Raw genomic sequence first — 19,903 nt, 5'->3', positions numbered from 1 at the left:
GGCTCATGTAATTTAATGATACGATGATTATTATTTAATCTTATATTATAAATGCAGCCATTTATATTAATAACTATAACGTTGGTCTTATGATGAGCATGTTATGGATTATTTGCCACTGCGTTCAGTTCCCGAGTCCCATGCCAGGTTATTAGGTTTTTTTACTGAAGAATTTAAAATACCAGTTCGGAGATGGAATTCTTCTTTTAAAATTATGTTTCAGATAATTTTTAGTAGGTACACGTGGTTTTCTGACTAATGTATAAAGGATAGTTATATTGGACCGTAGACTTTCTGTAGATATATGAAGAACCAGTATTTTTGAACGACGTACCATTTAGTCCGCGCACACAGAAAAGCAGCTACGTAGCGAGGCTTGCTTTATGAATACTATTGTTTCAGGCTGAAATCTTCTTCAATAAATTAAAGCTTGTCTTAACATCTGGATGGATTAAATTACAGCTTGTGTTAACATCTGGATGGATAAAATGATAGCTTGTGTTAACATCTGGATGGATAAAATAGCTTGCTAACGCTGAAAGAGTTGTTAAAATCGGTTCGGTGTAGTTTTACAGTTTACTTAGAGATTACAAACAAGCATATATTGCTTATTTATAATAGTAATAGATATAGACATAGATTGGGTGATGATGAAAAATGATTGTTAATTTGTAAAATGATGTTGGAAAAGAGCAACTGCTGAGTTTGTAGCCGGCTTCTTCTCGGTAGAGTCTGCATTGGTGGCAGAGTCACTACAAACGAAAAATGGACTTTTTAAAAGTGCTTTTTTATAATAATAATTGACAGTTGGTCCGTCATTGGCAGATGGGCCACCTGATGGTAAGTGAAATACCACCGCCTACAACAGAGCAATATTTCTCATGGCATGCAACGAGCACGTCCTGCAAATGCCGCCCTGTGTACATCAATTTGAAGCGAAGGTATTAAGACTCATGTACCTGTTACCACCAGCAACCTCGCCCTTCAGACCGAAACACAGCATTGCAACAATGCTGCATAGCGGCAGAAATAAGCATGGCGAAAATACTTCCCCGGAAAAGCTCTGTCTTGAAAAGCTCTACTTTATATTAGGCCTTCTTGAATAAATGTATTTTGTATTTTTTTTTAATTTTGAATAATGTAAAGGTACTCCTAAACTTAGTCTTGTGATTATAGATTACTGAAGATTAGTATTCTCAATGGACTCTGTGTTAATGCGGTGACTAATTTACAATTTTAATTGAATCCTCATGACTACAGCCTAATGCATCTATAACGAATTCCTTGCTAAAGGTGAAGCTAATATCAAGTTGTTAGTAGTGGTAATATCAAATAAAAACGTTAGTGTTCTGAAGCAACTGCACTTTAAATCCTAAAATATGTAAAATGGAAGCTATTGGGAGAATTGACACAAAAGAATAAAAATAACTAATTTAAAAAGTAAAAAAGGAGTTTCAACATAAGTAATAATAATTGGCAACCATTAAGGCTATCTACTTGGGATGCAGAAGCGCGGAACAACTAAGTATTGGGTACTGTTCCAGAACCATTGGCGTAAATTTTTTAGCCACGATGCCCTACGGCAGATGGTTTTTTGATCATGTTATTCGAAGGAGATCATATTTATTGTTTCTCATAATATGACCAAAATACTCTAATATTTTCTACATGAAGTAATTATGCGATGGCAAAGAGGAGACGTTATGGCATTAGGAAAAGTCGTTCCGTTTTCCGTAATGGCATACGGCTTGATGTTACTAGCAGGTAAGGCGCACCGATAGATGTTTCAAGTTAAAAAAAATATTTAAATGGAGTAGTTGTTGATGTTGGAAAAGAGCTGCTGAGTTTCTTGCCGGCTTCTTCTCGGTAGAACCTGCCTTCCGCACCGGTGGTAGAGTCACTAAACACAAACAGATTTGACGTTTCAAAAGCGCTTATATTAGGCCTACTTGAAACCACCATTTTAACCTTCAGACCAGGGGTTCCCAACCTTATTAAGCCAGGGGCGTACTTACAAATTAATAAATTTCCACGGCACCTGCGCCTTAACCTAGTTAAAATAGACGGGTACCTGTTAGTTAGGCAGATTAGATTAGAGAACTGCTGAGTTTCTTGCCGGCTTCTTCTCGGTAGAATCTGCCTTCCGAACCGGTGGTAGAATCACTACAAACAGACAGACTTGACGTTTCAAAAGTGCTTATATTAGGCCTACTTGAAATAAATGAATTTTGAATTTTGAATTTTGAATTTTGATAAAATGCAACGCAAAAAATTAAACATCTTCGTTATTGTTGTGGGTATTATTCTAATAATGTACTTATGAGGGTAGGCCTTAAAAATAATAAATAAAAGATCCAGTCATCCAATCCAATAATGGTTTTATTAAGATCCTTACTATAACAATTATGGAAATAATAAATTTTAACAAATATTTAAGAAAAAAATGTGTGAGCCGTCACGGGACGCCTGGCAGATGCAAAACATTGAAATTGTTTTATATAAGTTATATGCAAAAAAAGGACAGATTACGTCAGGAATCAGATATAGCGTACTGAAAAGATAAAGCATTACAAATTTGTTCCATAAAACAAGACTGTTTATTACATTTCTAATAGAACAAAATAAAATTACAAAATTATTTCAAATCGCGACAACTCAACTACGCATAGTACATAAATTCCATTTTATAGCGGGGCAAAACAGGCCGTGGCTGTTTCCGTGTGTGTTTAATGAACAAAAGTGACGTTTGATTGCAAGATTCAGGCCTGTCGCGAGATATGTAATCACCCTGCAGGTTCACCCTCGGCCCTCGCCTAAAGATGTTTTACATCAATAAACTACCGCAACAATGGGATGGCTGAGCTTGGTAATCTCCACACAATTTTTATAGTGTGGGACAAGCTCTTGACATTGCTGCCCATAACTTTCAAAAAACTATTTTTCTTTATTTTTTCGAAGCAGAAAGAACGTCTTGCGGTGAACCTCTGTATTTTCTATTGCGCCCCAGGTTGGGAAGCCCTGCTTTAGAGAGTTAAATTTTTAAGAATTTAAGAGAGTTAAAAATTTAGCTTTATTTTAATCATATAACTATCTATTAAAACTATTTTTACTAAGGAATGGTAATGTCAGTTTGGGCAACACAGTTCGGCAGCATTCGTCCAGAAATAACTTCAGTGCGTGTGTTGCTACCGACCATAGACGAACTTGTATACGTTTTGTACTATCACCATTAACTTTGAAAATAGTCGGACATTTTAAGGTTATATCGGCTACGAGGATACCTTATTTGTAGACCTTACCCCCTCTGTATGACATTTAATACTAGTTTCAGTTTTCTTTAAACTATGCGGTCAAATAACAAGCTATGAGTGCAAGGTTTATCTATATAAGATTTTATTTATTATAAATAGACTCTTCTATGTAAGGATTCTTATTTAATGCCTATAGATGTCGATAGAAAATAGCATTTTACTTTTGTCTTCTTGCTTGGTTTACAAATCCCGTAATTTCGGGATTTTTTTTTAGTACTGAATTTAAATAACCTATGTTAGCTTTGGATGAAATAAAGCCCCATAAGCGTAGCTTGTGTTATGGGCACTAAGATGACTGATAAATATTTATATGAATAATATAGACAGACACTGAAAAACATTCATGCTTATCACACAAAAAAAATCCAGTATTGGGAATCTAAGGCCGTGGACTCAGAAAGCAGGGTCACTTCAGACTGCGCTAATCGGCCGTCTATAGTATAGGCCGACGTTAGTTTCTAAGTTTCACGATAAGAAATAAAATGCTGGACTAAAGGCCTTGAAACCAACAAAATCAGCACGCTGGGCAAAAGGGCTGGTTATTTATTTAGGAAAACCAACAGCCATTTCATTTTTTCCTGTCCAAGTTTCTACGTTATGAGCTGAATTTAAATTCAGCTTATTACAGGTTTTCACAACGTTTTCAAATAACTGTTTGGCACATAGCTTTGCTGCTTAGTGTCGGAAATAAGCCTTATAATTTGACGACCTGCCTGGCGCAATGGTGAGCGCTTGGAATTTTAGTAGGAGTCCGGGTTTAGTTTCCCGACAGGGGCAAATCGGGAATTTATAATTTCTGAGTTTTCTCTGGTCTGGTCTGGTGGGAGTCATTGGCCGTGGCTTGACCGACAAAGACATGCCGCTAAGCGGTTTATTATTCCGGTGCGATGTCGCGTATAAACCGATTAGGGGTATGACTTTCCCTAACAGGTTAGCCCGCTACCATCTTAGACTGCATCACCACTTTCTACCAGGTGTGATTGCAGGCAAGAGAAAAAAGCACAGCGGTAGTACAACCCCGGACTACTAAAACTTAGTATGATTGTTTAGACTCACGTGTTGACTTAACATTTATTCATTGTAAAGTCAACATCTCCTGAGGATGCTCCGGTTTCGTAGAAAAACGAGCGTAGACATTGCCGAAGATCTGTTTGGTGTGGAGTATAAAGATTGAAGAAATTTGTAAATTACACCATGCAGATTCTCCTGCTTATCGGGGAGTATAGCAAATTAAGTTTAATTTTCATAATATATAGTCGGTATCCTAAACTGCACCTATCGTTTGGTCACCTTCGGTGTATGATGATAGGATAGTTTGTTTACTTTGATGTGCTCACGGCCGTCTCATACCATCTCGGCCCACTGACACACTGTGTACTTCTGCTCTGTTGAATCATGCTTTATTCTCAGATAATCATCAAAAGAGTCTAAAGTTGTTAGGCAAGCTTGTCTCGATTATGGTAGAAATGCTTTCGTAACAGCCACACACCAGAAATAACTTGTTTTTTGTTGTATTTGAAGTACAAGGCAACAAGTCTTGAATGTCTTATATGCGGAATACGTGAACGCTAAATCGCTTGGCGTCACGTCTTTGTCGGTAGGGTTTTTAAACGCCACGGCCTCAGAGTAGACCAAGCCAGAGACAATTAAAAAATTAAAGATTTCTTCATTTTCCAGATTGAAAACGGGCCCTTACCGTATTTAGTAACTTTTATGTCATAGAAAGATGAGTTACATATTTATATTATAGTCTGCAAGTAGGGACAGAAATACTTTGACTATACCTACTCAACTAACCTGTTCGTAAGAAATTTTGATTACAGAACAATAATAGTAAGACAATTTGTAACATTTGGTTAATAAAGTAATTAAATAAATAACTTAGTGTACGCTTTTATAACATGATCCCGTAAGTAGATCGGACAAAGCAGAAGATTAAACAATGTGCTCAAACACATTGATCAGGTCGAGATTACGTAGGTACTAACCATTTGCTTAACATGAATAAATGTTTTATCTTTCTTTCTTTCTTAGATATTTACTTTAGAGTTTTAAATAAGGTACCTAAGGAGATATTAAAAAAAAACCCGTGAATTGAGTATCCGTGGAATAACAAAGAAAGTTTAAAATCCCGACGAACTTCCTCCCTCTTTTAAGGTATATTATAAATAGGCTAACGATAACACACAGTGTGCTCTAACTCTTACTTACTCCAATGTTATTAAAATTCTTATGCAACACGGACAAAAAATTATTGAATTTAATCTGGACTCATTCCAATTCTGAATTTTCTGCCGACTTCCTGTGAACAAATTTACAGTACGAAAAGCAAACGAAAGCTGAATAGTTAAAAGTTTATAGCGCCATCTAGTTATTGTCGATGTAAAATTGATGCGAGGCGAGTGAATAAACTTCGCGCTGGTTGAATGAATACTTAAGCCGCGTTTAGCTAACAAGTTCGTCATTCTGTTGCTAGGTGGCATTACTAGTTAATCTGTAATAATTCATAGCTAAATAATTTGTTTGTTAAAATGTGCTGATCATTAGAATAGTCAGATTAAAAAAAAACATTGCACTTGAAATTCCAATTCAAAATTAGAAGATAAAAATATATTTAAAAAAATACTGTTGTTGCGCTTCACATTCGGAATTTAAACTAGACAACAATTACGGATTCTTGTGGAGAGGCTTATTTTTGTATTACAGTTTTGATCATATCTATTCAGTAAATGTAATATTTTGCGTATCCTTTTTTTAAATAGACCTCCACGCATGTTAAAAAAGCAACGATTTGGATTTATAAAAAAAATAATCTGAAAAACTGGCTTAGTAACAGGTTTTTTTTTTAAAATAACAAGAAAGAAACCGCAACCAAAAGCATTTCTAAACTCGTTTAACCTGTCCTCTTTTGTAGAGTTAGTAGAGACACATAAAAAGCTCCTTACAATGACGTTGTGTGTATCTCCGTAATCATGGAAAAACTAAAGGCTGTTCTATAATTTTATTAATTAATATCGATGCCTCTATGCAATAATCCAGTAATAGCAAACATCTTATTTTACAGGAAAAATTATTTTGTGAGTTTTGTTTATATTTTTATAACAAATCATATTATTATTATGATAACATTGATGTGTGTGACATGAAAGCAAATTAATATAGTAAATTAATTAGCAATAAGATTATAGTTTCATGCATGACGATACATAAAAATACATATTATGTAAAATGTATTTATAACATTTTAACAGAAAGTGTGTCTACAGTGAATTGTTTATTTACCGGGTTAAATAAAGTTTTTTTTCTTGTTAGAGAAAAACTGTATTTATTACTTATATAATTTTGTGGGCATAATAAGGTAAAGCATGCATTTTTTAAAAAGTTTATATTGATGTATTCAAATAACGGTATTTAAGATGTAAAACATCTTAAATATACTTAATTCCGTGCAATAAAAAATTCAGTATGACTTTTTATAATTTAAAATCACAGAATAAATCTTTAAATAATTGCATACACTCAAGAAAACTAAATTTAAGATACATTATATTTCTAGTAATAGCGCCTTTCTGGGTTATTGTATGGAGGCGTCGATGTGCTTCGAAAATAAAAGTCCCAATGACTACAACTTCACCTAATAAATCTCAAAAATAAATAAGGCCATTTCCCTTCCCAGAAGTTTTAGCATTTTAAGATTTAAAGAAGTTATTTGCAAGAAGTATTAATGAAACTTTTGTTTAGGTTTATTCATCGGCCATAGGTCTTTAGATCAATTGTGTTTTAATCAACCCACAACGTTTACTTTTTTTAATTAAACACCGGTGATATTACGCCACGGCTTACAGTAATTTAATAAAATACTAAATAGACCTATGCTATGATGGAGAACAGCTTTCAGAAAGATATGAATTATTTTAACTTCTGTTTTTCTGAGATATCATTTATACTTAGCTTACAAAAACATAATCTACTTTTTTTTTAAAGTTCTATATGCTATTAATTACAAACATGTACCTACTTTGCTAGAATACCTAAGTCCTTATAATTGTTTACGAAAACTGTTCATTCATTCGCTTCGCTTGAACGGGTCGCATCGCGTCCGCTGAAAAAGCGCGGCTACGGGAAAACTTTTTCACCGACAAAGTCTATATGGAGGCTCTTTGTAACAACCAAGAAACTTTGTTTTTATTAAAATAAGTGTAGTATAATTGAACGGAAAATAATGCTTTTTCCAATAATATATTTATTTCCTTTTTATTTTCCTCTCGCGGTGTCATGGTATCCTAAGGATATAGGGATGAGTTTACCAGGGTATCATGACGTGCACAATGGTATGGAGAATGCGAAGTATTTTATCAACGACTGGACAGTGGAAGTGGACGGTGGTGATGAAATCGCTCAGCTGGTGGCGCTGGAATTGGGCTACGAGTACGGAGGAAAGGTAAGATTACGTTCTGTGAGGTTTTATTATTGCCTGGTGATCCGCGTGAAATAACCAATAACGAAATACTAATATAGAAATTTCGATAAAAATGATTACTATTCAACTAAAGTACTAATTAATTAAGAAATTTAAATACCGGGGAATTTAAATGCCTCTATCTTTATGTGTGACACCGATTTAAATCTATACGGGTCTATTTACTAACAATAATTTAAGCGAGCATTGATGGGTCCAAAATTTGCTTAGCATACACGGTACACCATCCAAAACAAGTGTGATTAAAACTGAACTGTTTCACCTTACCTAACGATAGACTCACTTCTTATTCAAATTAAAATAGGGTTGCAAAACTACAAACACTTAATTTGAATGATATTCCGCGTCTCTACTCTCTAGGTAGCATTATTAATTAATAACTAGCTGACCCGTGCAACTTCGTCTGCACCAAATCGGTTTTTACCGGAAAACACGAAAAAAACTACATTTTTTACATATGAATCCTAGTTAGATCGATTTATCGCCCCCGACACCCCCTGTATACTAAATTTTATGAAAATAGTTGGAGCCGATTCCGACATTCCAATTATATTTATATATATATACAAGAATTGCTCGTTTAAAGATATGAGATTAATGTTCATTAAAAATTTCTTTTAGTTTAATATGAGTAATAAATTTCAAATTCAAATTTCAAAATTTCTTTATTCATGTAGGCCTATCACAGTTTCTTATGAAGCGTTCATACATAATTGTAACGGGATGGTGATAACTTCGTTCGCCAACTTAAATCTCCAGAACTACGAATATGTTATTGCTCTTTTAGCTTTGCAACTCGTTGAGATGTGTCGGTATCTCTATAGGCCGTTTCTGTATGTAACATGAGTTTCCAACTGAGTTTATTTCCTTCGTTGGCAGATACAATTACGAAATTTATAATAATGGTTTATAGTAATGTGATGACTACTTTCCTTAATTAGGTGTTACTAAATTAGGTGTCAACTGAGATACAGAATAGCTTTAATATGGAACTTCAATTGATCTCCCCACTACTTGGTCCTAATATACCTACTCTTAGTGCAGCTTTTCTCCTAATACCCTGATTAATCAAAAAAGAAGTTAAATGGGAATGAATTCCAAGCTATTCCAATAAATAATGGAATAGGTGTACAAATTATTTTTACTGGTTACGTATTAGTTAAGTACCACTGGAGCGAAATTAAATATTTGCATAGAGCCGGCCTATCGAGAACGTGCTTCGAAACCAATAAACGGTATTAAGAAATTATTAATTCATCAAATCAAAAAATGTAATTACTCTGGAGCAAGACGCCCTAAGATTCGCGCGAATGCTTGATTTTCAGGTAGTTCGTTCAGAGTTAGTTCAGAATGGAAAACAATAAACGTGTTTTTTTGTCAATTCTTTACTTAATCCTCATAATACTTGTACAAAAAGCACCATGGTCCACGTAACCCTTCGTATACAACATCTGCTAAGTGCTATTGCGACTTAACTATGATAGAATAAAGAGTATATACATTATTGAGCAAAAGTTAAAACATTGTGTTTATATCCTCATTGCTATCAAGTGTTAATTATTTTGTTAATTTCATTTCGGAATAGTCAAGAAAAATTTAAAAGAGATATTTATTGTAATTCAACGGCTTTTCGGCTTGTATGGTAGTACCGCCACTGAGTTAGATATATCCTCCATAGTCTTCTGAACGTAGGTCATGTAATGAATTTTATAGGCCAAAATTTTGCTACTTCGGGGTGCATTATTGCAAATTTCTTAAGGATCTAAAGGTTTTTTTTAAAATAAATTATAGCCTATGCTACTTCGTGATAGTTTAGCTTTCTAATGGGTCCAGTAATTTCGGAGCCTATTAGGTGCAAACAAACAAACAAAAAAATCTTTCTTCTTTTATAATATTAAGTTTAGATGTATAGATTATTATCTTAATATACCTAATATATAATACTATTTTTACTAAGCCGATTCTACTGTTTATTTTTCCATACGGTAGAAGAAGCTTCGTCCATTCGTTTTTAAATTATCAAGATATTCCTCGTCACATTTAGCGGAATGCGAAACTTAGCGTAAGTGAAGTTCTTATAAACAAATATTGCTGCGATATCGTTAATTAAATATAACATATACAGGTGAGCACTAAAACCCGAAAAAAAGGTTTCAAAACCGACAAATACAAAAGCCAGATAGTTTTACCATATTCGGTTCGAGTATATAAGAAATTTGTTAATGAGTGTTCGTCCGTTACTTCTTTATTCCTACGCCTGCTCGGGTTCAAAATGTTCGAGAATAATATCTTGTTATCTAGTTAAACATAAAATAATAGTGGCTAGCTGTGGTTTTTTGTGGCAAACCTTGTGATCGAGACGTTCAGCGATATCCGGATAGGTTTTTGTAATCGTATACCATTTTACTAGTTCCAGGTGGAGATATATTTCTCTGTTTATTTATGTTGAGTATACCTAATCGATAAACTTTATTTTTCTAACTCACTCACAATTTAAATTATTTCTAAAATGACGATGCCTTCACGTGTTAGCAAAATGTTCCAGCGCAAGCTTTATTATATGTCGGGCTTTACAAAGCCAAAGTCAAAGATATTTTTATTTAAGTAGGTCCATAGGTGGCACTTTTGATGCGTACATGAGAATTACACGGTAGTGTGACCTGAGCCTGAACGCGCAGCAGTTTTAGTAGAAGTAAACCTTTCAGTGGAGTGTAATTGGAGTGATAGAATTTAGAGGGACATGAGGGTTTTCGAAGTTCGGAGCTGAAAAGAAGCAGCTTCTGACCGCCTCAAATGCAGAAATTTGTTTCTTCTGTATTTGTGCTTAATTTGTATAAAATGTGTGTGTGTACTTTTAATACCTTCAGGAATATGTGTACAAAGTTTCGTGATGATCGGTTAAGTAGTTTTTGCTTGAAAGCGTTACAAACAAACTTAAATTCACATTTTTAATATTAGGAGGGATAGGGATAGGGAAGACAGGTAAGACAAAATGGAGCAGTGATAGGTAAGGGTTTCCATTGTCGGGGGCCGAGTTCAAATCCACGCATCTTTAACTTCTAAGTTATGTGTGTTCTAAGATAACACTTGATTCAACGGTAAAGGAAAACATCGTGAGGAAACCTGCATGCCTGAGAATTCATAATGTTCTTAAAGGCGTGTGGAGTCCGCTAATCCGCACTGGACCAGCGTGGTGGACTTCGATCTAAACCCTACTCATTGTATGAGAAAACCGTTAACTGTAGTGGGCCGATAGTGGGCTTTTATGATCAAGAAAAGAAGGACTGATGCTTTCTATACGTAAAACGTAAAAATAGAGAGTTGGCAAAACCTTTTTTTAATTATCTAAAGATATCACAATATTGCGCAAACTAAAAATGCGTAGCTATTTTTAAATCCCTTAAAATCCCTTCAACGGGCATGTTTCAATTAGTGTCCCAGCTCTTACGTAGGTAATTTGTTTTCATCAATTTCGTACTGTTTTACAATTTAATTAAATTCAAAATGATTTCGTCGAAGCTATGAGTATACCTACTAAGATGCAGCGGTGATAGCCTATTGGTTAGGACTTCGGCTTTACCTTCGTGGTTCAAGTTTGAATCCCGGAACGCACCTTTAAGCAACTTATCGATGTAGTTATAAGTTAGAAGTCCTGGGTTCGATTACCGGCAGGCCAATTTACAATTTCTGAATTTTCCTGGAGGCTTCGGCCGTGTCTAGTTATCACCCTACCGACAAAGACGTGCCGTGCCGCTAAGCGATTAAACGTTCCGATACGATGTCGCGTAGAAACAGATTAGGAGTATGGTTTATAACTGCTATACTCCCTTACAGGTTAGACCGCTACCATCTTACACTGCAACGTCCAATAGATTGCAAACTATGGTTAACTTATATTGGTATTAAAAAAAAAATACAGCGTTCTTCAGTTGGAGCTAGGAGTGAACCTTCGGAGGAGAACTTAATGTAGGATTTATACAACTGCAAAAGGGTAATCAATCAGCCGTGGCGATATGAAGCTGATGCGTATTTAGATAAGTTGATAAGCTCAATAAAACACTCCATGCCACTCGAGATACCGCGGACGCGTCATCGCTACGCTGTGTTTATCTTTTATTGGCTCTTATCTGGCACCATTGAACCTAGCGTAGTTTATTTAGGCTGTGTAGACTGTATCGGTGGATTAGATTAACATATAGTTTACAATATTTTTTTGGTGATAACATAATAGCCGTGTGTTGACGGCCAATCCATTAGCGATCCGCCCCGGCTTTGCATGGTTGCAATGAAGTTACTAATATGGAGCAGTTTGGATGGAATAATACGATTCTTTGCTACATTACTTTAATCTATCTCGCAAGGTTTAGCCAGCGTTTGCAATATAATCGCACAAAATTATGTTTTGTTACGACATCTGTTATGCTAATGAAACTCGTGTTGGATGACAACTACTTTATTATGAAAATACCCTCAACACCTCCTTTATTAATATGTACCTATTAAAGAGTAATTGTACATAATCTTCCCTCAAACAAAGAACACAAAAAAAACAATAAGTATGAAAACAATAAAGTTTTCAATAATTAGGAGTAAAACAAACGAGAACAGAAAAAAGTATAGCATAACATGATAAATATTTAAGATTCCGTGAATTAAAGATATTTCTGGACGTCGGAGTACAACTTCCTAGCTTTTCTCCTCGGCATGATAGGAAAAAGATACTTCACCTTTTTCACCCTTAACATCAGAACCGTAAACAACGGGACTTCTGTTAAAGAAATTCTAAATACAAATTTAGAATTTCTTTGCTTTTCTTTTGTGATATGCATGTTTACTTTTTTTATTTTTTTTTATTTCATTAGAAGCCCTTGACTGCAATTGATGAAGCAGTCTAAGATCGTAGCGAGCTAACCTGTTAGGGAGTATGGTAGTCATACCTAATCGGTTTCTACGCGACATCGCACCGGAACACTCAAAAGCTTAGCGGCACGTCTTTGTCGGTAAGTAACGAGCCACGGCGAGATCCCCCCACTAGACCAGACCACAGATAATTCAGAAATTATTAATTCACAAATTGCCCGTTGCCGGGAATCGCGTTGCGCTAGGGAGGTCGTCAACAACCTTCCTCTTGAATCACTAAAGTCAAAGTCAAAAATATCTTTATTCAAGTAGGCCCACAGGTGGCACTTTTGATGCGTACATAAGTACCACACGGTAGTGAGATGATGGCGATAACCACATTCGTAAACTTAAAACTAAAGCTACGAGGGTTCCACTCTATCTATTGCTGAATTGCACTTAAATTTGTTGAGTAGTTTAAAAAATCTAAGCGTACCAGGGGCGGGAGTAACTTTTTTTTATTCTATATAAAGATACCATTATTGTTGCCTAGACCTTCGGTCGTCTTTTCAGTTGGACGAACGTGTAATTGTGACAAATGCTCGGCATTAGCTGTAACGATTTGTCTCAATCCGACGTGCCAATCAGGCGCGAACTTATTTGTATGTCTACGTAGGCAATAATAATTACTTATGTAGGAAATGAGATTTTTAAAGGACACGTCTGCAATTCTAAAGAACGACAATTGAATATTGTCTACTTTTGTTAGGTCTGTCAATTAATATATAGATTTGCGACATATAGATACAATAAAGTAAGGAATGAATTCCATCAGATATTTATCATCGTCATCATCATATCAACCCATTAAAGGCCCACTACAGGGCACGGATCTCCTCCCACAATGAGGAGGGGTTAAGGCCGTAGTCTACCACGCTGGCCCAGTGCGGATTGGTGGATTCCGCACACCTTTGAGAGCATTATGGAGAACTCTCAGGAATGGAGGTTTCCTCAAGATGTTTTCCTTTCCCATTGAAGCAAGTGATATTTTTAATTACTTAAAACGCAGATAACTTTGAAAAGCTAGAGGTGCGTGCTGGGATTCGAACTCGGCCCCCCGAAAGTGAAGTCGAGCTCCTACCCACTGCGCTATCACCGCAACACCATCCACCACCATGCAACACCATCAGATATTATGGCATTGAATTTTAAAGTATAAACCCAGTTAGTATATAATAGAGTTGCGACAATAAAGCATGTGATGAATTCCTTCAGATATTATAGCAATATAAATTCAGAATAGAAGACATATAATATACCCTGTATTTTAAGACCTTTTGTGATGATATAGGATATAAGGATATTTTATTAAAAATAAATAAGGATATCGAGTCAACTGGATTTGGCCCAAATAATTCACTCGACAATCCAAAGAGGCAATAATGGATGCCACATCTTCCTAAATTACACATTATATTTTTAGATTAAAATAAATCAGATAAACTGTTTTATTAAATGCCGCGTTTAACACAATAATTAAACAAGTTGTTAATGAATGAAATGTACCCCTAAACGACTGTAGGGGGTACGTTGGGGTGGCTAAACCGCAACCACATTACGACTGATTTTTTTTTATGGCTATGACAGTACCAGGGCTTTATAATCGAAAAAGAGGCATTAGTGAATTTATTTACGAGTTGTTTATTCTGATTTCGTGTTTTTGATACACGAATTGTATTGACAAATACGGAAGTTTATTAATGCAGTTTCCTAGCGGAGATAATATTTTGACATAACGTGCTAACTTTAATAATAAGAGGTGTTGATTCTTGGGGCTCTAAGATTTAAATTATAAGTGTTGCCCGAAATTAACCAATTTGTATTAACGACATACATAAAAACAATATATCAGCCTTTAAGTTTAATCACACCTGGGGCATGTCTAGGAAGATGTCTAGTTACTTCTTAGAGCCACAGCCGAACCCTCCCAGAAGAACAACCAGACATTGCTTACTGAGTAAAGCACAAAAATAGTGAACAGGCAACTTTGAGGCAATCCTTTCCCATCATCGGTCAAATTTACTTTCCGGCGAGCGCAAGCTCTATTGGAAAACAGACGATTTCCCTCGGGATTTATGACAATCCTAGTAAAATTCACGAAATAAGTATTAAAGAATTCATTTTCCCATTTCTGAAGAAAAAAATACCATTTTCTTCATCATCATTAGGCCGTTGTCCATGCTGGCCCAGTGCGTATTGGTGGACTCCACACGCCTTTGAGAACATTATGGAGAACTCTCAGGCATGCAAGTTTCCTCACAATGGCTAAGTTTGTTGACCTTAGACCAGGGCGCGTTTTGAACCCTCCTAGCTTTAGTTTTAAGTTAACGAATGCAGTTATCACCGTCACCTAACATTAGTGTAAACATTTTTAAATTTAGTTCTTTATAAGTGCCTGTGATATTAAGTCTACATGAATAAAACATTTTTGAATTTTGAAATTGACCTTTTCCTTCACCATTGAAGCGAGTGATATATAAATTGCTTAAACACGCATAACTTACCTAAAAGTATAGCCGAAGTTCTAACAATTAAGCTTGGCCAATCTTACTTGTTAGAACTTGTGACTGTAATTAAATAAGTAAAAGAGTAAAAGTCAAGTACGGAACTCGTAAACGTTTAGAAAGCGACATGTATCTGAGAGGACGTTTGAAGGAGCGCTACGCCTTCGTAGATTCTAAGAATATCTTTTCTATTTCTAAATAGGTATTTTTCAACGCCAACTCGATTTACATCAATGTGGCGCAAAGTTGAATGGGCAAGCAGTGACCTAGAACGTTAGAGCAAAAGTTTCTGTAATCTTAAAATATCTCAAGGCCAATAAGTGGATTTAATACAATAGGTACTTTTTATGTACACTTTTTACACTTTTTTTTCTATATTTTCTCGTACTAAAATTTAGCCCTTGACTGTTTTTTCACCTGGCTGTAAGTGATGATGCCGTGTTAGGTGATAGCGGGCTGACCTATTAGGTGTATGGCGATTTTATTAAAGCCATAAATCGTAATCGTATCGCTTAGCGGCACGTCTTTGTCGGTATGATGGTAACTAGCTACGGCCGAAGCCTCCCACCAGACCAGGCCAGTGAATTTATAAACTCTCAAATTGCACCTGCCGGGGATAGAACCCGGGACCTCCACTCATAAATCCACAGCGCTCACCACTGTGCCATGGAGGTCGTTGTTGTGGTCGTTGATTTTTATGTAACAGGTACTTTTAAATTATGCTACGTGTATAGAAATAATTTGTAAAACCTCGGCTATAAGTGAGATAAAAGTAACTAAAGTATACTTTTATAGTTTGCTTAGATTGTCGCATTAAAACAAGCAAACAAACAAAATCTTTAGCACAGACTGTCTTGGTTATTCTATTATATCTGCTACTAAAGGCATTTTAAGTATTAAATACTAACAATATTTGAGTGAGGTCGCGTGACGTAAGATTGTGTGGCGTGTATAAATATGTAACAGAAATAAGGTCACAATTATTAATTTATTAAACAATTTAAGTAATTATTATTTTAAATTTTTAGTTAATTAATTAATAAGTACTTTTAAATAAATTGAGGAGAAAGGAAAACTGCCTGATTTTATGTTAGAGAACTAGATGGCGCGGCGCGGCGTTACGTTAGTGACGACGTCAGGCGCTACGTCATAAGTGAAACTCATTTCCCACTGAATTTCAGGCGCGTTCGTTGTTTCAGCGTCGCTTGTACTAGGCAAGCATAGCATTAGAAGATGTTTTTTTCAGTAACAGCAACAGATGGCCTATTGAAAAGGGCGGGGCGTATGCCAGATGTGTTTATTTTTGGCAATCGGCTCCTAATTGACTTGGAGTTTGACTTGTCCATATGGTTTTACAAGAGACGTCTTCCAAAAATATACAAATTGGAACTCCCATAAATCTTAAATGGAATCTAAGTTGTATGCCGAATTCAAAGTCATATCGTCATGCTTGTAAGATATTTTCTTTATTGGCTCATGCTAATATAGAAAATTATGAATCCTGAATTAATTAAATTTTATCGAATAACTAATAGGTTTTTAATACAAACAGTTATTGATTGACTTTTTACAACTACCTAACGAGAGTTTATTATACAGTCTCGTTGCATAGGCGACTACGGAAGACTCGCAGACAAGGTCTTAGGTTTAACTTCTGGCATTATACCTACAGTACCAGCTCTCACTCACTTAGGGAATTGGCGTTGTCTACTTTTATGTCTCGAAGAGCAATTAAAGCTGTTAATTACTAATATTTAAAGTAATTCAAATATCACTTGCTTCAACGGTGAGGAAATCTACATGCCTGAGAGTTCTTAATAATGTTCTCAAAGGTGTTTAGAGTCCACCAATCCACACTGGGCTAGTTGGATTACTACGGCCTTAACCCCTTCTCATTGTGGGAGGAGACCCGTGCCATCTATTGGACCGGTAATGGGTTGATATGATGATGATGATCACTTGAGTGAATGTGAAAATGAATTGTAATTGAATATATAAATAAATATAAGTTAATAGCGTGATTTCAAAAAATAGCTATAAATAAAATAAAACCAAGTATAATATTAAGGATTACTTGAATGATAAAAAAAGCTTTGGTATGAATTGTCCTAACTTCATAGCTACGTATTAATTTTACTATGAGATGGTGATAGCAAAAAAAACAATGGCTAAGTTTTTTGTAGGCTCCTTGTGTTTATTGGAACCCATCTAGGTTTAGTTTTCAGTTAACAAATGTCCATCACCTAACATTAATGGTTACATAATATATTATGTATGAAGTTGTTAGGAAATAGGGAAATACAGCACTTTTTCTATGACTAACCCGATGATTATAGTAAATATATTAACGAACCATAGTTTGTATACTCATAGTGCTTTGAAAATAGAATCATAATTGCCTTAACGAGATTCTCAAAGAAATAGATATGATCAATGGCGGTGACGCGAGTATGTTGACGGAAAAAAAAGTTAGCACGGATTTTGAATTAATTAATTGAGAAAAGGAGATTAAGTAAAGAATGTTGTGTAAGAGTTGTTAAAAGTTGTTGATACTGTGGTGATGCCTGATGTTGCATAAGATCTGTAATATCTCTATTATCCTTTGGGTTATTGAGGTATCATAATATATGGAGCCCTAGCATTATTTTATACAGACAGTATTTGTAGCAGAGGTTCAAACTTGTTCCAAAAGTCCTGGTTTTATAAGTGATAATAGTAGTTATGTTTGATCTATCTTATATGTCTTGTATCAAAGGGCCTTGTAGCATTATAACATATGCCAATTTTGTTATTGTGTGAGTTAATAAACTGCTTCGAAAACGTCTCTATACCGAATTAAAATTTAATCTTTTAAATACACGGGTTCATAATTCAACATTACGTAAACATATACCACAAAAACCACTCAGGTTTAACCGGGTACCCAAGTCTACTCATTTTAAGGCATAGAAAATAAATATGATTTAAGTTAGTTTTAATATTATCGCTGGTTATTTCCTTTCTAAGCCTTTCATCCAGATTACTCGTTAAGCGAGGAACAAGCTCGCACACTCGTGTGTACGCGCTTGTGCGTTTACCATATTATTTATTCTTAGCCGATATGGTCACTAACTTTTTTTTTAATGCCCCTATGTTAAGATATTTCAATTGTAACGTTTTTTTGAATGTCTAAATTAAACTGTGCTTTTAAAAGTTGTTACATAACCCATATGCTTTAATTACAATGCAATGCCTAAAAAAATATTTTCATCGGTTTTCGTGTTATACTTAGGGGGGCTTTCAAAATTCAAATTTTAATTGGCGTTATTGAAGATACGCCGTTATACAATACACTGAGCGCCTTATTATATGAAATCATTAATAATTAGTATTAGAGGGCGTTCATAAAAAACGTGAAATGTTTAAGGGGGGAAAGGGGGTCGAGTAAAATCTCATCTAATCTTACGTCTTTTGTCCATTTCACCCAGATTGTACATGCTTAAGATTTAATCTTACTTAGTCTTAACTAGTCGTAAATAAAAGCACGAAGCTTTTTTTTTTCTTTTTAAAATAACAATCCAACGTGTTTACGCAAGAAACCCACATTTTGAAAAATCTCATGTGAGATCGGGGGATGGAGGAGGGGGTTGAATAAAATCTCACGATATCTCACCAGGTGGGGAGAGAGAGACAGAAAATTAAAAAAAAAACACCTCACGTATTTTATGGAGTAAGTAGTTTAAATATACAGTAAAAACAATACAAATAAACCTATTTATTTAAATCATGTTTAAAAATACTCTTCTTAGCCATTCTTAGCAAGTAAATTAATTCACTGTCTCTACTTGCTACTTACTAGGCGAACAGAAACTTGGAATGTCCGAGTTTACATATTTTCAAGAAAAATTTTTCGCAGTAACAGGCGAACATAAGCGGCAATGATACTTTTCATTTGTAGCAATTTACCTTATTCCCATTTCCAACTGTTCGCGTTGTTAGTGTAACATTCTTGCAGATTTCTCATGCAAACTTTTTTTCTCGTATTGTGATCTGTATTTTATAAAAAAGGATGTTATTTCGAAGTAAGGTTTTTTATTGCTTTTTCTCCAAATGTCCTTCAAATCTAAACCCATCTTGTTATTTAATTATATAATGATACTGTCTTATTTATTCCATTTAAAGATGTTTAAGATATTTAAAACTGTAAAACTGTAACCAATCCGGGATGGATAGCACGAAATCTCTCTGAGGTAGTGCGATATTTGCATCCAGAATACTGTATATTCATCATGAATAAGCAGTTGTCAGGGGTACCTATGGCTATAAAATAAAACCTACCCTGATGATTATGACTTTTATAAGCAAAAGTAAATTTTGTGTTTAAAAGATAATGCGTTTAAAGATTATTTAAGACATTTTTGGGAGCCTCGGCTTTATCAAAAGAAGCGCAATTGAAAAGACAAACTTTCAACCGCTTCATTTAACAAAAGAGGTCGGATACGCGGCGAATGTTAATTTCAAAGTAATTTATTGTCTGTGGTTTATGGCCGTTGACTAGTGACGTAACGTAGTCCAAAAAAAAAGTAATCGATAGCTGCGAGATCTCTCGATTGTGGAGATCAGTTCACAGATCCATTCAGCGTAATGATTTATGCTCTCATCTTATCGAATGTTTCCCACAAGTCGATTGTGTCACTGTTGTGACGTTTTCTACCATCTTGTTGCTCAAA

At 35.1% G+C, this 19,903-nt stretch overlaps 1 protein-coding gene across 1 annotated transcript in view; it reads left to right on the top strand.

Annotated features, from left to right (window-relative positions):
• The first annotated feature begins 7,573 nt into the window (after positions 1-7,573).
• The window catches only part of LOC120632610 (neuroendocrine convertase 1-like), a 30,240-nt gene continuing 17,910 nt past the window's right edge, over positions 7,574-19,903 (top strand). Inside the window, exon 1 of the mRNA XM_039902539.1 lies at positions 7,574-7,752. Within this exon, the coding sequence (XP_039758473.1) occupies positions 7,609-7,752 (144 nt within the window). The 5' untranslated portion in view covers positions 7,574-7,608. The remainder of the gene's footprint in view (positions 7,753-19,903) is intronic.

The sequence above is a fragment of the Pararge aegeria genome, chromosome 20 (assembly GCF_905163445.1).
Source record: "Pararge aegeria chromosome 20, ilParAegt1.1, whole genome shotgun sequence".
NCBI lineage: Eukaryota > Metazoa > Arthropoda > Insecta > Lepidoptera > Nymphalidae > Pararge > Pararge aegeria.
Note: the sequence above shows the minus strand (reverse complement) of the source record. Positions and strands in the feature narration are given on the sequence as shown.